The sequence below is a fragment of the Lates calcarifer genome, linkage group LG10, assembly GCF_001640805.2.
Source record: "Lates calcarifer isolate ASB-BC8 linkage group LG10, TLL_Latcal_v3, whole genome shotgun sequence".
Lineage (NCBI taxonomy): Eukaryota > Metazoa > Chordata > Actinopteri > Centropomidae > Lates > Lates calcarifer.
Genome location: NC_066842.1, coordinates 12,602,166 through 12,619,563, shown reverse-complemented (window position 1 = coordinate 12,619,563; position 17,398 = coordinate 12,602,166). Strand labels below are relative to the sequence as shown.

The 17,398-nt window shown below is 40.3% G+C and overlaps 2 protein-coding genes across 2 annotated transcripts; one reads left to right on the top strand and one right to left on the bottom strand.

The window, feature by feature from the left end:
• Nucleotides 1–57: 57 nt before the first annotated feature.
• On the bottom strand, nucleotides 58–6,836 carry slc28a1 (solute carrier family 28 member 1). The gene is given in 19 exon segments (XM_018664278.2): nucleotides 58–459; nucleotides 616–721; nucleotides 827–925; nucleotides 1,020–1,101; nucleotides 1,222–1,419; nucleotides 1,514–1,682; nucleotides 1,780–1,844; nucleotides 1,846–1,911; nucleotides 3,407–3,532; nucleotides 3,728–3,808; nucleotides 3,931–4,011; nucleotides 4,091–4,165; nucleotides 4,726–4,839; nucleotides 5,094–5,235; nucleotides 5,350–5,539; nucleotides 5,675–5,766; nucleotides 6,188–6,264; nucleotides 6,346–6,425; nucleotides 6,673–6,836. Coding segments are annotated over 19 exon segments (1,968 nt in total). The 5' UTR covers nucleotides 6,677–6,836; the 3' UTR covers nucleotides 58–338.
• A 2,690-nt stretch (nucleotides 6,837–9,526) lies between these two features.
• Nucleotides 9,527–17,212, top strand: znf592 (zinc finger protein 592). Its single transcript, XM_018664294.2, has 9 exons — nucleotides 9,527–9,702; nucleotides 10,171–12,425; nucleotides 12,524–12,702; nucleotides 12,808–12,981; nucleotides 13,103–13,262; nucleotides 13,665–13,919; nucleotides 14,444–14,556; nucleotides 14,674–14,815; nucleotides 14,925–17,212. The coding sequence occupies exons 2-9, from the start codon at nucleotides 10,191–10,193 to the stop codon at nucleotides 15,438–15,440; spliced, it is 3,774 nt and encodes a 1,257-aa protein (XP_018519810.1). The 5' UTR covers nucleotides 9,527–9,702; nucleotides 10,171–10,190; the 3' UTR covers nucleotides 15,441–17,212.
• Nucleotides 17,213–17,398: the final 186 nt, after the last annotated feature.

Below are 17,398 nucleotides of genomic sequence, written 5' to 3'. Positions count from 1 at the left end.
TTTTTATTTTTCAAAAAGAATGCCTCTATGTATAATTATCAATAACATTATAAATAATTGAGTCACCCAGCTTTATTAGAAATATTTACATTCATCAAACTGTTGATGCTTGAACATTTCCTGAGGTATGTTTGTTAAGGGTCTGTCCTTTTTAATGCTGGGCTTTAAATAAAAGCATGTGTCTGAATTAATTTACAGTATAATACATGTAAGATACATTCAGCTTGAAAAGATGTGCATAGAAGCTTTAAATTTTTACATAAACTGTGACACAGATATATGAACATGGAGAGATGAACAACAGTACAAAAACAGACACTGATATGTATTTTTCCACGCTACATACAAACTGGCACATCAGAGAGGCCACAACACTGACAACATTTAGAGAAAAACACACTGACATTTGCTACGTTGCTCCATGGGTCTTCAAACCAGATGGTCCCATTGTTTACAGTGCTGCAAAAGAATTTACTTTAGATGTCAGCACAAATAGTCCCCCATATCACAGAGAGGTATTTAACTGCCTGGGTACGCATTTAAAAATCGACCAATCCCACTGGTCACTCCTTTTTCTCCAGTTAATATTTTTGTATTGAAAGTGTGAATACATACCTTTGAAAGAGGTCCTGACAGCAAGTTTGAATGTTTCCATCTGTGGCATTGAAAACAGACTCTTTGAACAGCCCCACACAGTCCGGCTGAGGAACAAAAAGGAGCCCTGAAGAAGCAAAAGTTAGAGCCACTCAGTTAAACTGCACCACAAGACGCTCCTCAGATGCACCAGAAACGAATACTTGAGATGTAAAAATTCTAAATCTCTTACCTGCAATGCAAGCGTTGACAAGAGATACACAAGTCCCAGTGATCATGGCTCTCAGCACTAGAGACGAGATGTCGCCTCTTCTTGACGGGCATATGGAGGCTTTGGGAGAAGAAAATAATGTGTGTCAAAAAGCATTCCTAACACAGTATCCTGGGGCAGGACAGAAATGTGATGGGGATGATTAAATACTCACACAGGCCACCGATCACAATACCCAATGAGCTGAAGTTGGCAAACCCACAAAGAGCATAGGTGGTGATTATTTCTGATCGGATCTGTAACAAGAAAAAACAAAACAAAATCACTTACCTTAACATTTACCATGCAGTGAATTTATATATGTAGCACAGCCACACTGTCAAAACTCAAACTCCCAACTGAGGAAATTTACTCACAGATATCCACTGTCTTTCACCTCCAATAATTTCATCAAGTCCATTGAGTCTCTTTTCCTTCAGTGCAGATAATTTCTCATAAGCCACAAACTCATTGAGGAAGAGCTTAGTGCCAATTAGCTCGGCCACAACGAAGCTCTCATCATATGGTATGCCCATCATGAAGGCCACAGGCATAAACACGTATGAGCAAACTAACTATGAACACAGAAACACAGAGGGTTATATGGATATTGATAGACTTACTTGTTAAATGCAGGTTATCACCAAGTTTTCTTGTGCTAAAGCATACCTGAAATGTGATTGAGGGATATCCCACCATACTTCCGAGCCAACTCAAAGCTTTATTTATGAACCCGAGGATGGCGAGAAAGGCTATCAAGTTTGCTGCGATGTTAGCAACGAGACCTATTGAAGCAGATGCTCCGCTGCTAGCAGCCTCCAGAATGTTCTGTTCATCTCTAGGGAGATTTTTTTTTTAAGTTATTTAACTCACAAAAGCAGAAAAAGGAAAATCATGAAAGGATTGAAAAGAAATGAAGGGACAAATATACGCACCCACAAGCCACTTTGATGTTCTTGTCTGACTTGAAGAGACTCTCCTCTGTCTCTGGATAAGACAAGCTTGGAGATGGCCAAGGCACAAGGAGCAGCCATCACAGAGGCTGATATCAACGAAGATGCATCGATCTGCAAAACACAATGAAAAGTCATTTAATTCAGGCTGCTGTGGTGGAGTTACTCCAGTGGCTAGCAACAGATATCAGTATTTAATATGCACATGATAAGATTCAGGAAATCAGGAAGTCCAAATTACAATAATTTACTGTGTTTTTGTTTTTTTTTAGCTTGGAAACACTACAGCTAGTATGTCTTCTGTTATTTCCTATACAATGCAATGAATTATTGACACCTAATAGTTTTTGCCCAAAGTTAAAGCATCTGTAGTAATCCTCATGATCTAAATGTAAAATAACATTGACCCTGTTAGAGTCAAAGCATATCCCTCCCTCAACTAGAATCTTTTCCCATCTTAATGTAGTTGATGTTGATTTGCTCAAAACAGTTGTTTTTTCCTCAGTCTACTAATTGTGCCCTCGACCACAGTCCTAGCAGCTTTCTAAAGATGTTCTTTGGCTTCTTGTCAGCAGAGCTCCTGCACATTATTAACCTCTCCCTAAAGACTGCCCTCCTTCCTCTGACCTTCAGAACTGTTTTGGTACAGGCTGTTCTGAGGAAAGGCACTCTTTATGCCAATAGCATAAATTGCTTTTGAGCAAAATATTGATTTCACTTCAGCTATCAGAATTGACTGGCTCCAGCTGAAGGAATGCGTGGGTTGGGATCTCTGGCACAGTTCTCTAGACTGGTTTCAGTCTTAAGGTTGAAACTTTGTTTTCAGTGGAGAGTTCTGTTCAGAGAGAACAAATATTTCCTTTGGTGTTCTGCAAGATTCAGTTCTGGGTCTTCTTCTGAGTGTACATGCTGCCAATAAGTTCCTCAGTCAAGCACAGACAAAAGAGAGATTTTAGCCAAAGGAGTAAACACGATTTCACATTTCAGTGCACATTGTCCGAACATTATGTCTCCTGAAGTAATCTTTGATTGCAGCTGAAATTTCGAAGCACTTGAAAGTGACTTTTAACCACCTCAGGAGCTTCACCAACTGACTATGAAAAACACATCCATGGTTTTGTCTTCATTTGTCTTGACTACTGTATTATTGCACTGTCCACCAGCCTTCCTTCATTTACAACAGGTTCAAAGTACTGCAGCCAGGATCTTTACCAGTGTAAAATTGAGTCCAGACTACATTGTTGGTCTCACAGTTTATGCTCTTAACAAATCCTTGAGCTGTGCTGTCACCCTCACATTAACTGTTTCTTGTTCCAGGGCAAAAGCCGGCAGTGATGCTGCATTTAGTTTATGCATTTCCCTCTATGATGACATTATAATAAAGGGAGACTGCTCCGCATGCACACCAGGGGACCCTCTAATATCATATAGATTTAACAATATGCACCTTGCTTATGACTTAAAAAGAAAAAAGAAAAAAAACAAACAAACAAAAAACCCATTAAAGCTGCTTTTTTCTAGAATCTTTTCCTTTTCCTCCGTTTTATCATTATTATTATATGTATGTATGTATGTATTACATGCTGGTATCGAAACAATTTAATCTCACCCCAAATGAGATGAATGCCCCCATGACACTGCCTGCAATTGTGGCAAATCCGCCAGTCATAACAGCATGGATCTCAGATTTGGTCATGTCCTTCAAATAGGGGCGGATCAGCAGCGGTGCTTCAGTCTAATGCAGCAGAAAAAACATGATGTAAAAGTAAACAAACAGAGTAAGATTTTTGTTTCGCCACTTATTAATGATTGATTATGTAATCATTAAACTAACGTTTAGAGACTCAAATTGTTGAAATTCCAAAGCAAAATACAGTCAGACAGGTGTCAAAGATAGTGTTGCAGAGACATCAAGTTTTTCTCAGAGTACCTGCCCAACAAATATATTGCCTGCCACACTCAAGGTCTCGGTGGGAGAGGTTCCCATCGTTATCTGCATTGCCCATGAGATCTGCGTGGACAAAAACACATGGCTCTCAGTCACCGTATGTCACTGCAGGCATAAGCAATATACACCCAGACCTACAGGAACATGTGCGATATACCGCGGTGCATGTTTTAACCCTGCTTCACCTTCAATATGAGCCACTGCATTATCCCCAGAAAGTAAAGGACTGACATCACACTGCTGAAGAACACGACGATGGGCAAAGCCTGCGGAAACACATTCAATTTGATTAAGGTGTAATCTTGGTGAAGAGGAGAATAAACTGTCAATCACTCACCCTCTTACCTGAAAGGCGAAAATGTCTGCGATCAGAGGCCCAAAAACAAATGACGAGCCCTCTTTGGTATAGTCGAGGAATATCTGAGACAAAGAGGAAACATGGGTCATATTATTTTTAACTTTTGATTTATGATACAGTTATTGTACAATTCCATGGAGACAGTGGGCTGAACCACACATTAAAAAGTGATTAACAGGCCACCTGCTAGTGTGCACATTCTGCTGATTCAACCCCTGAATGACCTATGAATAAGGGTGAACAGCCTAATAAAGTAGCTCCAGAGATAAGCACGTATGATCAGTTAAAGAATATTGTGAGCTAGTAGATAAGGAATGCTGGGTGTCATACAAGTAAAGCCTGTTATGCAAACCAAGAGTTTCGGGATCATGTAGGATGTAACTGGAGAAATATGCTGGAAAACACATTTCACAATGATACTACTATTGCTATTTATTATTTTTGTGTGTTATATACACGTCTGACTCACTTCTAGTGAGATATAAATGACTGCGTATAAATCAATATAAATGGAAGGATGGAATTTATTTTTAGAATGCACAAATCCATTAATGCTATATTTGGTAATGATTATTTCTGTTAATTATTTACTTTACAAAAAGAAAAGATTCAAGTGTAGTACCTGTACTTGTTTTCCAAGCCATTCGAAAGCAATGAGTCCAGGCTCTGTTCTTATAACAAAAAGGCCAATACAGAACTGCAGCCCAAGGCCCCAAAACACAGGCCTCCATGATACCTGAAAAAAAAATTTTTAGAAACCAAATTAGTCTGACAATCAGTGTATGAGGGAGTCTCCACTAAGCCATGTGTTATTGCAAGGAAGCGCTTCTGCTAAACCTTAAGATGATGGAGGTGAAAGGTCAAGTGATATCCAAAGTCTCAGCAACACAGAGCAGAGATAACTTGGGAGATAACGCCCATGCATGTTTCGAAACAGTTGTCACAACAGTAATTAGTCACCCTTGAGTGGAGCCATGGTGTAAAACTCACCGCTGTCCTGTGCGCTGAGAAGAGGAACACAAGCACGATGAACATGCAAACACCTCCAAATGATATGAGCTGCTCAGGGCGCTTGCTCGTGTCAATGGCGAGCCACACAACAAGCAGGGCCACGACTGCTAAGATGAAAACCCTGTAAAACAAAATGAGAGAGAGTGAACACACCTTCGCTCACAAACAGATTCCACTGTGAGAAGTACTTTATCACACTGAGGACAACACAACTGAAAACATGACATCCACTCACCATTTTAGCCATCTCAGGTTCGACTTGAAGCACCTGGCCGCGGGCCTGAAACACCGACTGATGCTCTTTCCTTTGTACTCCTTCAAAAGCTCGTATGATTTAGCGGCAACGGCCAAACTGGTAAGGACCACGAGAGCGATGGCCCTCTGGAAGTCCAACACACAGGCTGCGATGAAGTACGCCACATACCCTACAGAAAAAAAAAGTGATCCATCAAAAATCTGTAACTGTCTGTATTCACTATCTTGTCATCTAAATAAATACCACAAAACCTCAATGTGAACAGGACACCACCTCTGAATGAATGATCAGATTTTAACATTACCTGCTCCAAGTATTCCAAGCACAATGTATTTGAAGGTATTTGAGTGAGCCTTGATGTAATCCTCTGTGGCATTAATCGGCTTGGAAACTTTGCTAAAGTGCAGAAGAAAATTTGAAGTTAGGGTCCAACTGTGAACAAAATATACTTTTGTTCCAAAAATATCCCTTTCTTGTGTGAATTTGAATCGCTTATAATTTCTTATAATGCAACATTTTGATTTTCAAGTAATGGATATTTCCCCCAAGATTGTTCTTTTTTGTATTAAATACAATCAAGTCTCAACACGCAAGGAAAGAAATCTCACAAAGGTAACAGTAGCACTGGACACAGTTGCACAGATTTTGTGTTGTATGGATGTTAATTAGGCACATACACTACTATGTAAACAAGATCAGCACTGCAGATGCATAATGCCGTACACCTGCTGTAATACCCAGGAGTACTGCACCTGCAATAAAACAACTACAGCTTTTGCTTTACAAAATGCAATCACTTATACTTGAACTGACACACCTTAGGTATGATCCCAATCCCTTTTTAGTCTTTTTTGTCTGCTCTTTGAAGCTGTTAGTATCAGCAATGTTGTCCTCCTAAGAAAATAGAGGCATTTTATTTTTAAAAATATGATCATGTTGTAGCGATTTTCTTTTAAAATAAAAGGTGTTACATACCTCTATCTCAAAAGCCTGGTTGTCCACACCGTTTCCGTTGGCATGGGTTACTTTTTTCAGCTGGACCCCGTTGATTTCGGCTGAAAAACACAACAATTGTTCACTTCTTTCAGGAAAGCAGCTTCAGCTCGAGCAACCAGTGGTGCCAAACAAGTAACAAGCTGTGTCTCTATGTACTCTGTGAGATAAAAAGAACCTTAAAATAAGTCCACAGAGCCCCCCGGAGGGGAAGGTTTATCTTTGTGAAGAATGGTGCACAAAAATGCCAGTTCACACAACTGCAAAACAAACAGCTTAATTCAAGGAAAGGCAGAGCTAATGGCTTACTCATTGTGAGTCCTCCTAAACCCGGCTGTCAAATGCTGTGCTGTAAACTACACTGCGGGAAGTATACTCTGCCCTCTATGAAACATCTTATCATTAATTAACAGACACGTTGCATGCCGCTCTGATCTATCAGGAAGTAGATGACGGCGTGATAATGCAAGAGAAATGATTTAATGGGTCTTATGAGGCAACACTGGGTTGGACATGATGTTGACCAAGTTTGTCATTTGCCACATCGCTTGGTGGAGCAGTCTCTGAGCCTGAAAAGTTGATACGTGATAATACCAAGGGAATATATGATGGAGCGGCTTAATCATGAATGAGTTTATCTGTAGGAGATCCAAACATCCTTTGTATAAGTCACCAAAGGTCTCCTATTTCTGAGGAAGACTTCCTAAAAATAAATTTGTCACAGGGATGTGAATCACTGAGATTCTGAATTTCTTTTCTAATTTTACTGAACCAGTTTCACAAAACAATTTACATTGTGTATGTGCACAAAAATAATATCAAGCACTCTCTTTAGATAATGATAGGGTGCACAGATATTTTCACCTTAGATGAACATTCAAGAAGCTGACATAAAGTTATATTCTAGTATATTTTATACTATATATATATATATATATATATATATATATAAAATGGATTGAAATGAATACAATGATTTTATATTGTTAGAATTTATATAACTGGTTATCCTGTAATTTCAGAGAATGTAGGACATGTTCATCTGGAAAAGATAACTACTGTACGTGACCCTGACTGTCACAGATTACATCCTGAGAGGCTCTGATACACACAGAGTACTTTTTGTGGCTCAAAGTCAGTGATGTAAAATTGACTTGTATTTCCATGGTAAAATCTCATCTCTTTATGATATGATATGTTATGAATAATAAAGTACATCAAGTTCTCGCTGCACAATCAGACATCAGTTATAGCTGTTATCTGGTCTATTAAATATATAGCAGTGCAATTACTTCCAGGGTGGTAACTCAAGATTGGATATGATAGAGGCTATTTGTTCTACTGGCTGCAGTTCAGATTTGACCTTGTCACGCACACACACACACACACACACACACACACACAAATAGAAAGTCTGATTCCTTCAAAAAATACAGTTATTCCATGGTTCATAACACTCACTGTGGGCTCAGTCTGTCTGGATGAAGGTGATAAACACTGATTCTTGTTTAAAACCACAGGATATTTGTGTTCACTAAGCTGTCAGAAAGCCTTGCAAACCCTGAAATTCATTAGCGGAGGTTATTGAGCGAATAACAGATTTTGAAGCATCATGCTGAACACCTTGGTTCATTAGGTCAAAACTATAACTGTTAATGTACACCATTAACTCATTTGCCAACTGACTCATTTGACAGTTAAGATGTGGCAGTCATTGCATGAGAAATAGAGGTGCTGAGGGATGACTGTATTGCATAGACTACAATGCAAAAAAAGAAAAACCCTAATTCATGCAATATTAAACAGAATTTAGGCAATATCCTAGCATTAAGTGTGTCCATTGTTCCCTTTAATCTAACATAAATATGGATGATTCTTTATTTACAGGTTAACAAGTGAAAACTCACATTTAAAATAAAGTAAGTAAGTTTCCTCAAATGTAGCTTGTTTTAACTATCAAATAACATTACCCTGCTGTGATCACTGGATGCATGTAAGCTACATACGGTCACCACATAACTGTTAGATCCTGTTACATCTTTACTTCCGTTAAGCTTATACTTCCTGAAGCTTTTTCTTCTTAATCTGATACCGAAGTGCTTCAGGCCTCTGTGTCTATAAATTTAACAGGAATTGGTGTCACTTCTGTACTGCCTGACTAGCGGGAAGGGATCACAGTGAGCCTTAACTCCCTGAGGTCTGTCTTACAGGATATCAAAATCTAGTTCCCTCACCGTTACATATGCTTTGTAACAACACAGAGGCACCTAAGGTCATGAATCTTCCAGACCACCTGAAAGTGTGTAGTGTTGTGTATGGCAGGACATTTGCCCTTAAATGGCCCACAAAGTGTAAATAAATATCACTGGGAAATTCGGGAAAGTTTAGCTCCAGTTCCAGATTACACTGTGAGTTGGGGCCTTTTACACCATGGACCTGGCAAACAGTGTACCAGTTTCAGTGTTTATCTATCTACATTCAATTTCACTTAACTTTGTGTCACCAGGAAAATCCATGCAGTATCAATACTACATGCCAGGAAGTCCTAGAAACGTATATTAAAAGCAAACAGTAAAACAATACCTTATCTTTCTCTGTAATGCCCTGTCATTTACAACATCTTCAGGCTGCTAACCAAAACAAACAGTGGACCTGATGCCTGGGTTCCTTTATTTACATCCTGATTACAAATTGACAAAACACTCTGTTGAAGCACTGACTGCCATAATGGACTAGAGGACACTGAGCACAACAAAAATATATGGGTTGTTTTGCTATTAAGGTAAACATCTAAATCGTAATTGTGACTGTAGATTTTGGATTTTTCTGATGGCTTTACCTTTATATTGAGAACAACACAGTGTGTCTGAAGAACATCTGCAACTTAATCAACTTAATTCACACACACCATTTTACTCATTATTTTTCACTACATGAGCAGTATCACCTCCTTGACTTGTGCAGTGACTGCCTATGTTTTATGTTTGATCTTGATGTAAACACGGTATTAACATGATGCATTACCCTTACGTTTGGGTGTTTCTCAGATACATTACTACCTACGGTAAAGCGTGTTGCAGCAGCTGAGCCACCTGTCTTCCTCCTCCTGTTTCCAGCGGTTTTCGAGCGGACAATGGCACCGCCTCTCGTCTGTAAGACAGCGCCGAGGGTTGGAATCACACATCAACAGGAAAAGGAAAACGAAGTTAGCGCTAGTAGCTTGTAGCCTAGCTATGTAACCCTGCAACAGCCAAACCTAGCTGGTGAACACTAAGCACCTACAGTTAACAGGCTATACAGCTATTTTACTAGAGCTGTTAAACACAATCTGATCAAATGGTAAGCGAATTTGTGCATCTATATAAGTGACGAGTTTAGGTTACTATCTTGGGTAGATTATTTTCGCGCTAACATGTTGCTAAGCTAGATTGCTAACTCGCAGGCTTGGCTCCGTAATGTAGCCGCTCGACTCTACTGTTCGCTACGCTAACATCAAAACAAATTGAATGTAGTTCAGCGAAGTTGATATTTGGTAACTCTGTGAGCATAGTAGTCTGTGTTAAATGTTAAGTCACACGTGATGTGTGTGTTAATACACGTTTTGTCACAACATAGTTGCTGCATAGACGAAAACCAGCAGATATTTGCAACGTTTAGCTTACTAGCTAAAGCTAACGTCAGTATAGGGGACGTTACCTAGCTGCTAAACTGTCATTCCCCAGATTGTAAATCAGATGCGGTTTCTTAAGCTCTGTCTGCAGTGCCCAGTGTGTGCATTAAAAGCTAACCTTGCATGTGTTTCTGTAGGTTTATGAGAATGCGCAGCCATGGGTGACATGAAAACCCCAGATTTTGATGATCTTCTGGCTGCCTTTGACATCCCAGATGCCACAGGGTTGGATGCCAAAGAGCCCATCCAGGGGAATCATGAGGAGACAGAGAGTCAGCTGAAACACACAGGGATATGTCTGGATGACAGCTTATTGAGTAGTCCAGCTGTAGCAGCGTCAGATATTCCTGCTGTAAGTGTTATTGTAAAAAACACAAGTCGCCAGGAGTCATTGGAAGGTTTTGGTGATAGGCTTCACTCAGGATCAGCATTGCAAAATGGATTCAGGGGAGAACAGACCTCTATTGACTCTGTCGAGACAACTAACACCAGCTTCTCCAAATCATTTGTCTCTGCTTTGAATGGAGAGAGTTCAAGAGAGTTTCTCGGAAAGGCACCTGTTCAGCACAAACCTGACGGGACACCAATATTTTCCCAGTCGGTTTCTCATTTCAGTCCCATCTCCAGTCCTGAGTCTGAAGACACTCAGTGTAGCAGAGATGAAATGCATCCAAAACAAGAGAGACCCTGTTTCCCAGAAGCTTCAGTTTCAGTGGAGCCTTCAGTCCCAGGCAATCCTAAAAAATTGGACCTCTTCATGTTCAATGACAGCCCAACAGACTCCGATATTCCCAACAACACTCAAAGGAGCAGAGCTGAAAGTAGTAGAAGCGAGGAGCCCTCTGACATCTGTGTCAGTAAGCAAATGGATACAACACCTAGAGCACACAGTGCACTTCCTCCGCCAAGCGGTAACCACAACCTAATTGAGACCAACTGCAATTCAGGAACCACAATGGATGTTCCCCCCTCTTATCCACATGTCAAATCTCAGACATCTAAATTATCCTCTTGCCTTGAGGCTTTGGTGGCTCTGAATGCCAGAAAAGATCCCAGTGAGCAGACTAATCTCAGAGAGACATCAGCTGTTCAGAATGACTGCATGAAAGTTAGCCCCAAAGTACCCATATCCCCGCGAAGTCCCAGAAGTCCACTTGAAGCTGTGAAACGGTTAATGAAACCCTCTGATAGCCCTGTAAGCATCTGCAGCGATAGTAGCGGCAAAGCATCCCCTGCAGTGGCATCTGGGTCACCCCCTGCTATACCCAGGGTCAGAATTAAGACCATCAAAACCACATCTGGGCAGATCAAGCGCACAGTCACCAGTGTGCTGCCTGACTCTGAAACAGATGAAGTTCATTCAACCTATGAATCCTCTCCATCACAGAGTATGATCAGTGAAGACTCTTACTGCAACATGTCTCCTCATCAGTCTCAAAGTGCGACTGTTGATACCATTGTTGGAATACAGAATAAAGGCGCTCCAGGTAGTGCATCTTCACCGAAAGTTTTACACAACAAATCAGAAGCGAACTCCAGGAGGTCAGGCACAGCACAGTCTGCAACAATATTTCACAATACGGTTGGTCCTGTCAAAAGATCTGTTGCACATCAAGGGCAGAAACCAAAGAGGGTGTCAGCTACAACAGGCCACTCAGCTAGCACAAACTTCCTCCCCAAAGCAATGCACTTAGCTAGTTTGAACCTGGTCCCTCACAGTGTCGCCGCCTCAGTGGCTGCACGATCCACCTCCCATCAACAAAGCCAACACACACTCTCCTCCACGGTGTACAGCACTGTCCCATTGGTGCATCAGGTCAAAACAGCCAACCCTTACCCTCGCACGTCCACTCCTAACACAGCAGCGGGAACCTTGAACAGGCTGTTGAACAATGCCAACCCCGTGCCTACATATGTGCCCAACCTGAACCCTCCTCCAGAGAGCAATATCAACCTTCCACCGCGCGGGTACTGCTGCCTTGAGTGCGGCGACTCCTTCGGGGTGGAGAGGAGTCTCGCATATCATTACGGCAGGAGGAGCGTTCACATCGAGGTAGGATGCACGCACTGCGCAAAGACGATGGTGTTTTTCAACAAGTGTGCCTTGCTGGCGCATGCCCGGGAGCACAAGAGTAATGGCATGGTGATGCAGTGCACGCAACTCTACATGAAACCCATAGCAGAGGAGCAGATGTTTGTACCCCTCAGCGCTGAACCTGCGGACTCTTACGCTTCGCCATCACCCTTGTCTAAAAGCCAACCTGTCCTGCCCTTATATCCAGACAACATAATTCGCCACCGACTCCGATGCCTGGAGTGTAACAAACAGTTACCTGACTACAAAGCACTTGCAGGCCATTACCAGAGGTCGTCAGAGGATGTGGAAGGACTGGTGAGTAGAAGTTTCATTGAAACATTAAAGACTTTGTGACGAGTATTTATGCATTTTCCGTGTCTGATGCTTTGCTCTTCTTTTCTTTTGTAACACAGATGTGTAAGGTGTGCTCAATGTTGCTACCCAACAAGTGCAGCTTCAGAGCTCACCAACGCATTCATGCACACAAGTCCCCATACTGCTGTCCCGAGTGTGGTGCCCTGAGTCGTTCTGCAGACATACAGAAGCATGTCAAGGAAAACTGTCTGCACTATGCACGCAAGGCTTGGTACAAGTAAGTGACCAAGCATGAAATGTAGGCCTTTTATTAGAAAGTCTCAGTCACATATGATACAGTGTTACATAAAAGTGGCATTATATCTTTTTTTTTTTTCCCCAGATGCCTTCACTGTGATATGGTCTTCAAGACCCTTCATGGACAAAAAACTCATATTGAAGAGAAACATTGTGAGGTCTTTTACAAGTGCTCCATCTGTCCGGTTGCCTTCAAGACCTCTGACGGCTGTGAAGTTCATTTGAAAAATAAACACAGTGCTAGCAAAATATCCCCTCAGTGAGTTGACATCTTGTGACCTGGCTGTTAAAAGTTGTACATTTTTCTTTTCTCTTTTTTTTCTTTCTTTCTTTTTTTTTTTTTTACAGTTCATTTAAACTGTTTTCTCTCTGTTTTGCAGGTTAATCTTTAAGTGTTCATGTGAGGCTATTTTCAAGAAGAAGCAGTTATTGTTTCAGCATTTCCATCAGAACGCTAACAAGCGTGTTACCTGTGTATTCAAGTGTCCAGAATGCAACTCAGTCTTTCCACAAAAGCAGCTGTTAATGCAACATTTCAAGGTTAGGTTGATTGTATTTTTTAATTAGAAATCTTGTGTATGTTTGTGCACTCCCTGCAAGTAATCTATTTGCATGTATTTGTAAGCTGAACTTGGTTGACCTGTTTTATACTTGAAACTTGAATGATGAAAGCAGTTAGGATGTAGCTACTAATTTCCACTGTTCTGATAAAAAAGGACCTTAAAATTGTGCAAAAAGTTACATTTAACTTGAGCCCCTGTGTGCATTATTTAATTTGCCAAACAAAGCTCAACTACTGCTTCGTTGCAGTATTTAATCTGTAAAACGTTGCACAAAATCAACATGGTTAATCATGAATTCACCCAGTCCAACAACACTGAAGTGTCAGTCTCATATACTGTTTCCTCTTGTGATTTTTGCCATGTATTTCCTGTTTTGCAGGGTGTACACGTAGGAAACATGACAGCAGAGACTGAGAACAGCAGACAATCTGACAAGACCGTTTGGTACCAGGATGCTCATTCCGTCCAACAACAGAAGAGTCACAGTCCTGTCAAACACACTGATCCCAGAAAAAAGGCCGAACTGGACAGCAGACCTCGCGTGAAGCCCACCGGCTGGACGTGTGGCGACTGTCTCCAGTGGTTCCCTGAAAGAGATGCCTACGTTTCTCATGTGAAGACCAAACATGGGAAGGTAAGGGTGGCATTATGAATTTCCCATGATGGAACCTGTTTGCGTTGAAACATATAATGGTTGCTACAAACTCTAATGCATATTTGTTGAGTCACAGTCTTATAAGGGGTGTAACGATTCTGAAACTGAGACTGAAACCACAATAAAATTCATGAATGGATGCAGCCATGTCATGAGACAAGTTGCTGGTGTCATGATAACTTGCAAACTTGTAGATGACCTAATAACACAAATTTAAATTGTCTATTGTAGCCAAATGTGGCACATTTAATTAAATGTGAATCCTGTGAAATTTCCAGATTAGATTATTACTTTATAATTGCCTAAATAATAGAGTAATAATTTCTTACAAGTAATAATGCTCGCTTGTATGTAGATAATGAACACAATAGGTGTTCATGATTACCTCATAACTCTTATTAACAAGTTCAACGTAAGTTGGAAGAAACCTTTACTACTGTTTGTCTTTATCATCACATCCTTTTTTTAATATAAGTTTGTAACTTTTTTTTTTACTCTAACAGTCAATGAAGAAGTATCCATGTCGCCATTGTGAGCAGTCTTTCAACTCTACAACCAGTCTGAGAAGACATATTCGCAATGACCATGATGGAAAAAAGAAAATTTACACTTGCTGGTAAGATTGTTAATGCTTGAAAATGAACTAATTAATGTAGTCATGGTCCTGAGCGTTGTAACAAATTAACCATCAAATCATTCATCTCCATTTCCATCCCTCTTTTTTCCACTTGAGGTATTGCACGGATTCAAAGACGATATTCACGACGAGTGTGATGTTGAAGAACCACATCAGTCTAATGCATGGAATCAAAAATCCTGATCTCAGCCACATGCCAAAAACAGCCATCCAGGAGTCAAAAAAGGCTTTGGGCAAGGTATTCATTCATTTATTTTTTAAAATATGGGCTACAAAAAATAACTGCACACACAAATACAAAGGTTATATGTCATTATTTTAAAGTGTGTGACCTCTGTGACTTGCAGGGACTTGAATCAGAAAGACTTGCTGTTGGCACACAGAAGGAGGGTAGGGATCGTGCGGGGAGTCTGGAGGCTCCGTCAGCGAAGCGTCTGAAAACGCAATTCCGCTGTTCAAAATGCGGCTTTGTCACAGACGACAGTACACAGTTCCAGCAGCATATACCTCAGCATAAAACTGATGAAAACACTCCTCAGTGCCTTCACTGTGGCCTGTGTTTCACATCCGTGCTGTCTCTCAACAGACATCTTTTTATTGTACACAAAGTCAAAGATCCTGAGGGAGAGGAGACAGAGGAAGAAGAAGAAGAGGAGGATGAGGCAGAGGTTAGGGAGAAGGAGCAGGATAATCAGCCAGTTAAATCAGCAGAGACTGATGAGGTAAATAATTTGTCTCCAGACCCAAACAAAACTGAGCCCTCACAGGCAGAAGAGCCAGCAAGTCTGCACTGTGACAAGACCGCGGACTGTAATTTAAACCTGAGCGCTCACTCGCAGACACAAACAGTCTCTCTTCGGTAGTGAGAGCAGCCTCAACTCCTCTTTAAAGCTGCTGTAGTGTCTTCAGTTTTCATGTGAAAGTAACAAAGAGGTGCTTGCCATTATGCATGGAGGTGCTGCAGAGCGTTTGGGCCTTTAATTGTGTTATTCAGAGGCCATACAGTATATTCAAGCAGATCCTTAACGTTTAATAAAGAGCAGTATTTTCATAAAGAAGAGGACAAAGTAATATCCATATTTCAATTATTTTTTATTTAACTTTGCATGTTGGTAATATATCCATCTTGCCTTCCAGACATAACTGCACTCATATTACAGCTAAGGCTTTTTTTTCCTATTTCTTTCTTTTCCTCCTCTTTTTTTTTCCCATCCACCCTGACAGGAGACTCAGGAACGTCTGTTAGTGTTTTTAGGTCTGGTATCAATTGATGTGACAGTGACGGGGTGGATTTTTTTGCCTTTGTAACCAACGGTAAACCTAAATTGCTTAAATTGTGTCTGAAGTATGTAATGCTACACACTATTACCTGAATAGGATTCAGGTTTCAGTTTTTATGTTGACTGTGTTGCAGTTATTTTGCAGTACGACGCTAGAATTTTAGTCACCATTTATAAGAAAACATAGTATATTTCAGTGTTCATTTAAAAGCAGTACTTCTGCATTTATGGTAAACAGTTATTTTACAAGAGTGTCCTGTAAGATCATTCACAGCTGCGGAGTTGTCTTGCTAAGCAAAGCCTACTAAAGTTAGGCTATACATAAGAACAAGAGTTACTTTTGACTATTTAAGCATTCTGAAATGCTTTTGTCTTTTTGTTTATCGAACGTGTTTGATTTGTGGGTGCCCAGATCTGGCCTTTTTTATTTTATTTTATAAATTAAGAATTTTGCCTTTTTTTTTTTTTTTTTTCTTTATTTGAATGAGCATTCAGGAGAAACATGGAGAGGTATTGGATGTGTGGTTCAGCAGTATTGAAAATACCTCAAATTGCCAGAAGTGTATTTTTTCAGGCAAGTGAACGGTCAATGTTATGTCAAATCAGGGTACATTGCTTTGGATAATCCAGAGCAGGCGTGAAAGTGAAGTTTGGCGGCATACTGAGGATAATGTTTTAGAAATCAGGACCTGTTAACAGATCAGAGGAATTTCTTAAATCCATGATGACTTTAGAGGAAAGAAATCTCTCACATTAACACTTATGACTGTGGTTCCTTCCCACTCACAGGTCCTGATTTGTAAAGCAGCACCTCTTGTTTTGTAACGAATACATGACAGTTCCTACCTCCATGGTAAATGGCAGTGATTGTTAAACGTTGAAAGGCTTTGAAGAGTTGCAGGTAATCTCAGTGCAATGTAAAAATTAGTTTATATAATGTGTATTATCCCACATTATTAAATTTTATAAATTATTTTGGGAGTGATAGTAAGGCTATATGGTCATATTGACTTAACTGGCAAGTGAACTTTTCTATGTAAGTGCTATATGAACTCTTTATTTCTCTGTAATCCTTAAATCACCACACTGCAGCTGTCGGTCTGCAGAGGCTGAAAAGAATGACTTGTTTCACGACTTGTTCTTTTGTAATGCTTGTTGAAAGAGATTTGTACTTTTGATACTGTGTACAGCGAGGACTTGTATAGGAAAGTAACCTGTGTACATACAGTAGCCAACGAACCCTGGATTCACAGCATTTCTTAAGCCATTACATCTATTCAGCATGCAGTGGCCCATGTGCCTTGCTGTTATGTTTACGTAAAGTACTTACAAATAAATCGGTGCATTTAATTATATACCTGTTTTGTCTCTTGTCTTGTATTTGCAGACAGGTTTCTGTATTAAGCTACTGGATGTTAAGGAGGATAGTATTTAATGGCATTTGAATGTGATAATTATTGGTTTTGCATTGAGGTTACGTAATGATAGTCGTCATAGCAGGTTGAAACGGCACAAGGCTCTCTCTAATGTGCATCATGCAT

What these genes read in the sequence shown, in the direction of transcription:
- znf592 (XM_018664294.2), top strand. Translation starts at nt 10,191, where the DNA reads ATGGGTGACATGAAAACCCCAGATTTTGATGATCTTCTGGCTGCCTTT. An exon ending in CAGAGGATGTGGAAGGACTG is followed by an intron (nt 12,426 to 12,523) that starts GTGAGTAGAAGT and finishes TTTGTAACACAG; the next exon opens with ATGTGTAAGGTGTGCTCAAT. An exon ending in GCACGCAAGGCTTGGTACAA is followed by an intron (nt 12,703 to 12,807) that starts GTAAGTGACCAA and finishes TTTTTTCCCCAG; the next exon opens with ATGCCTTCACTGTGATATGG.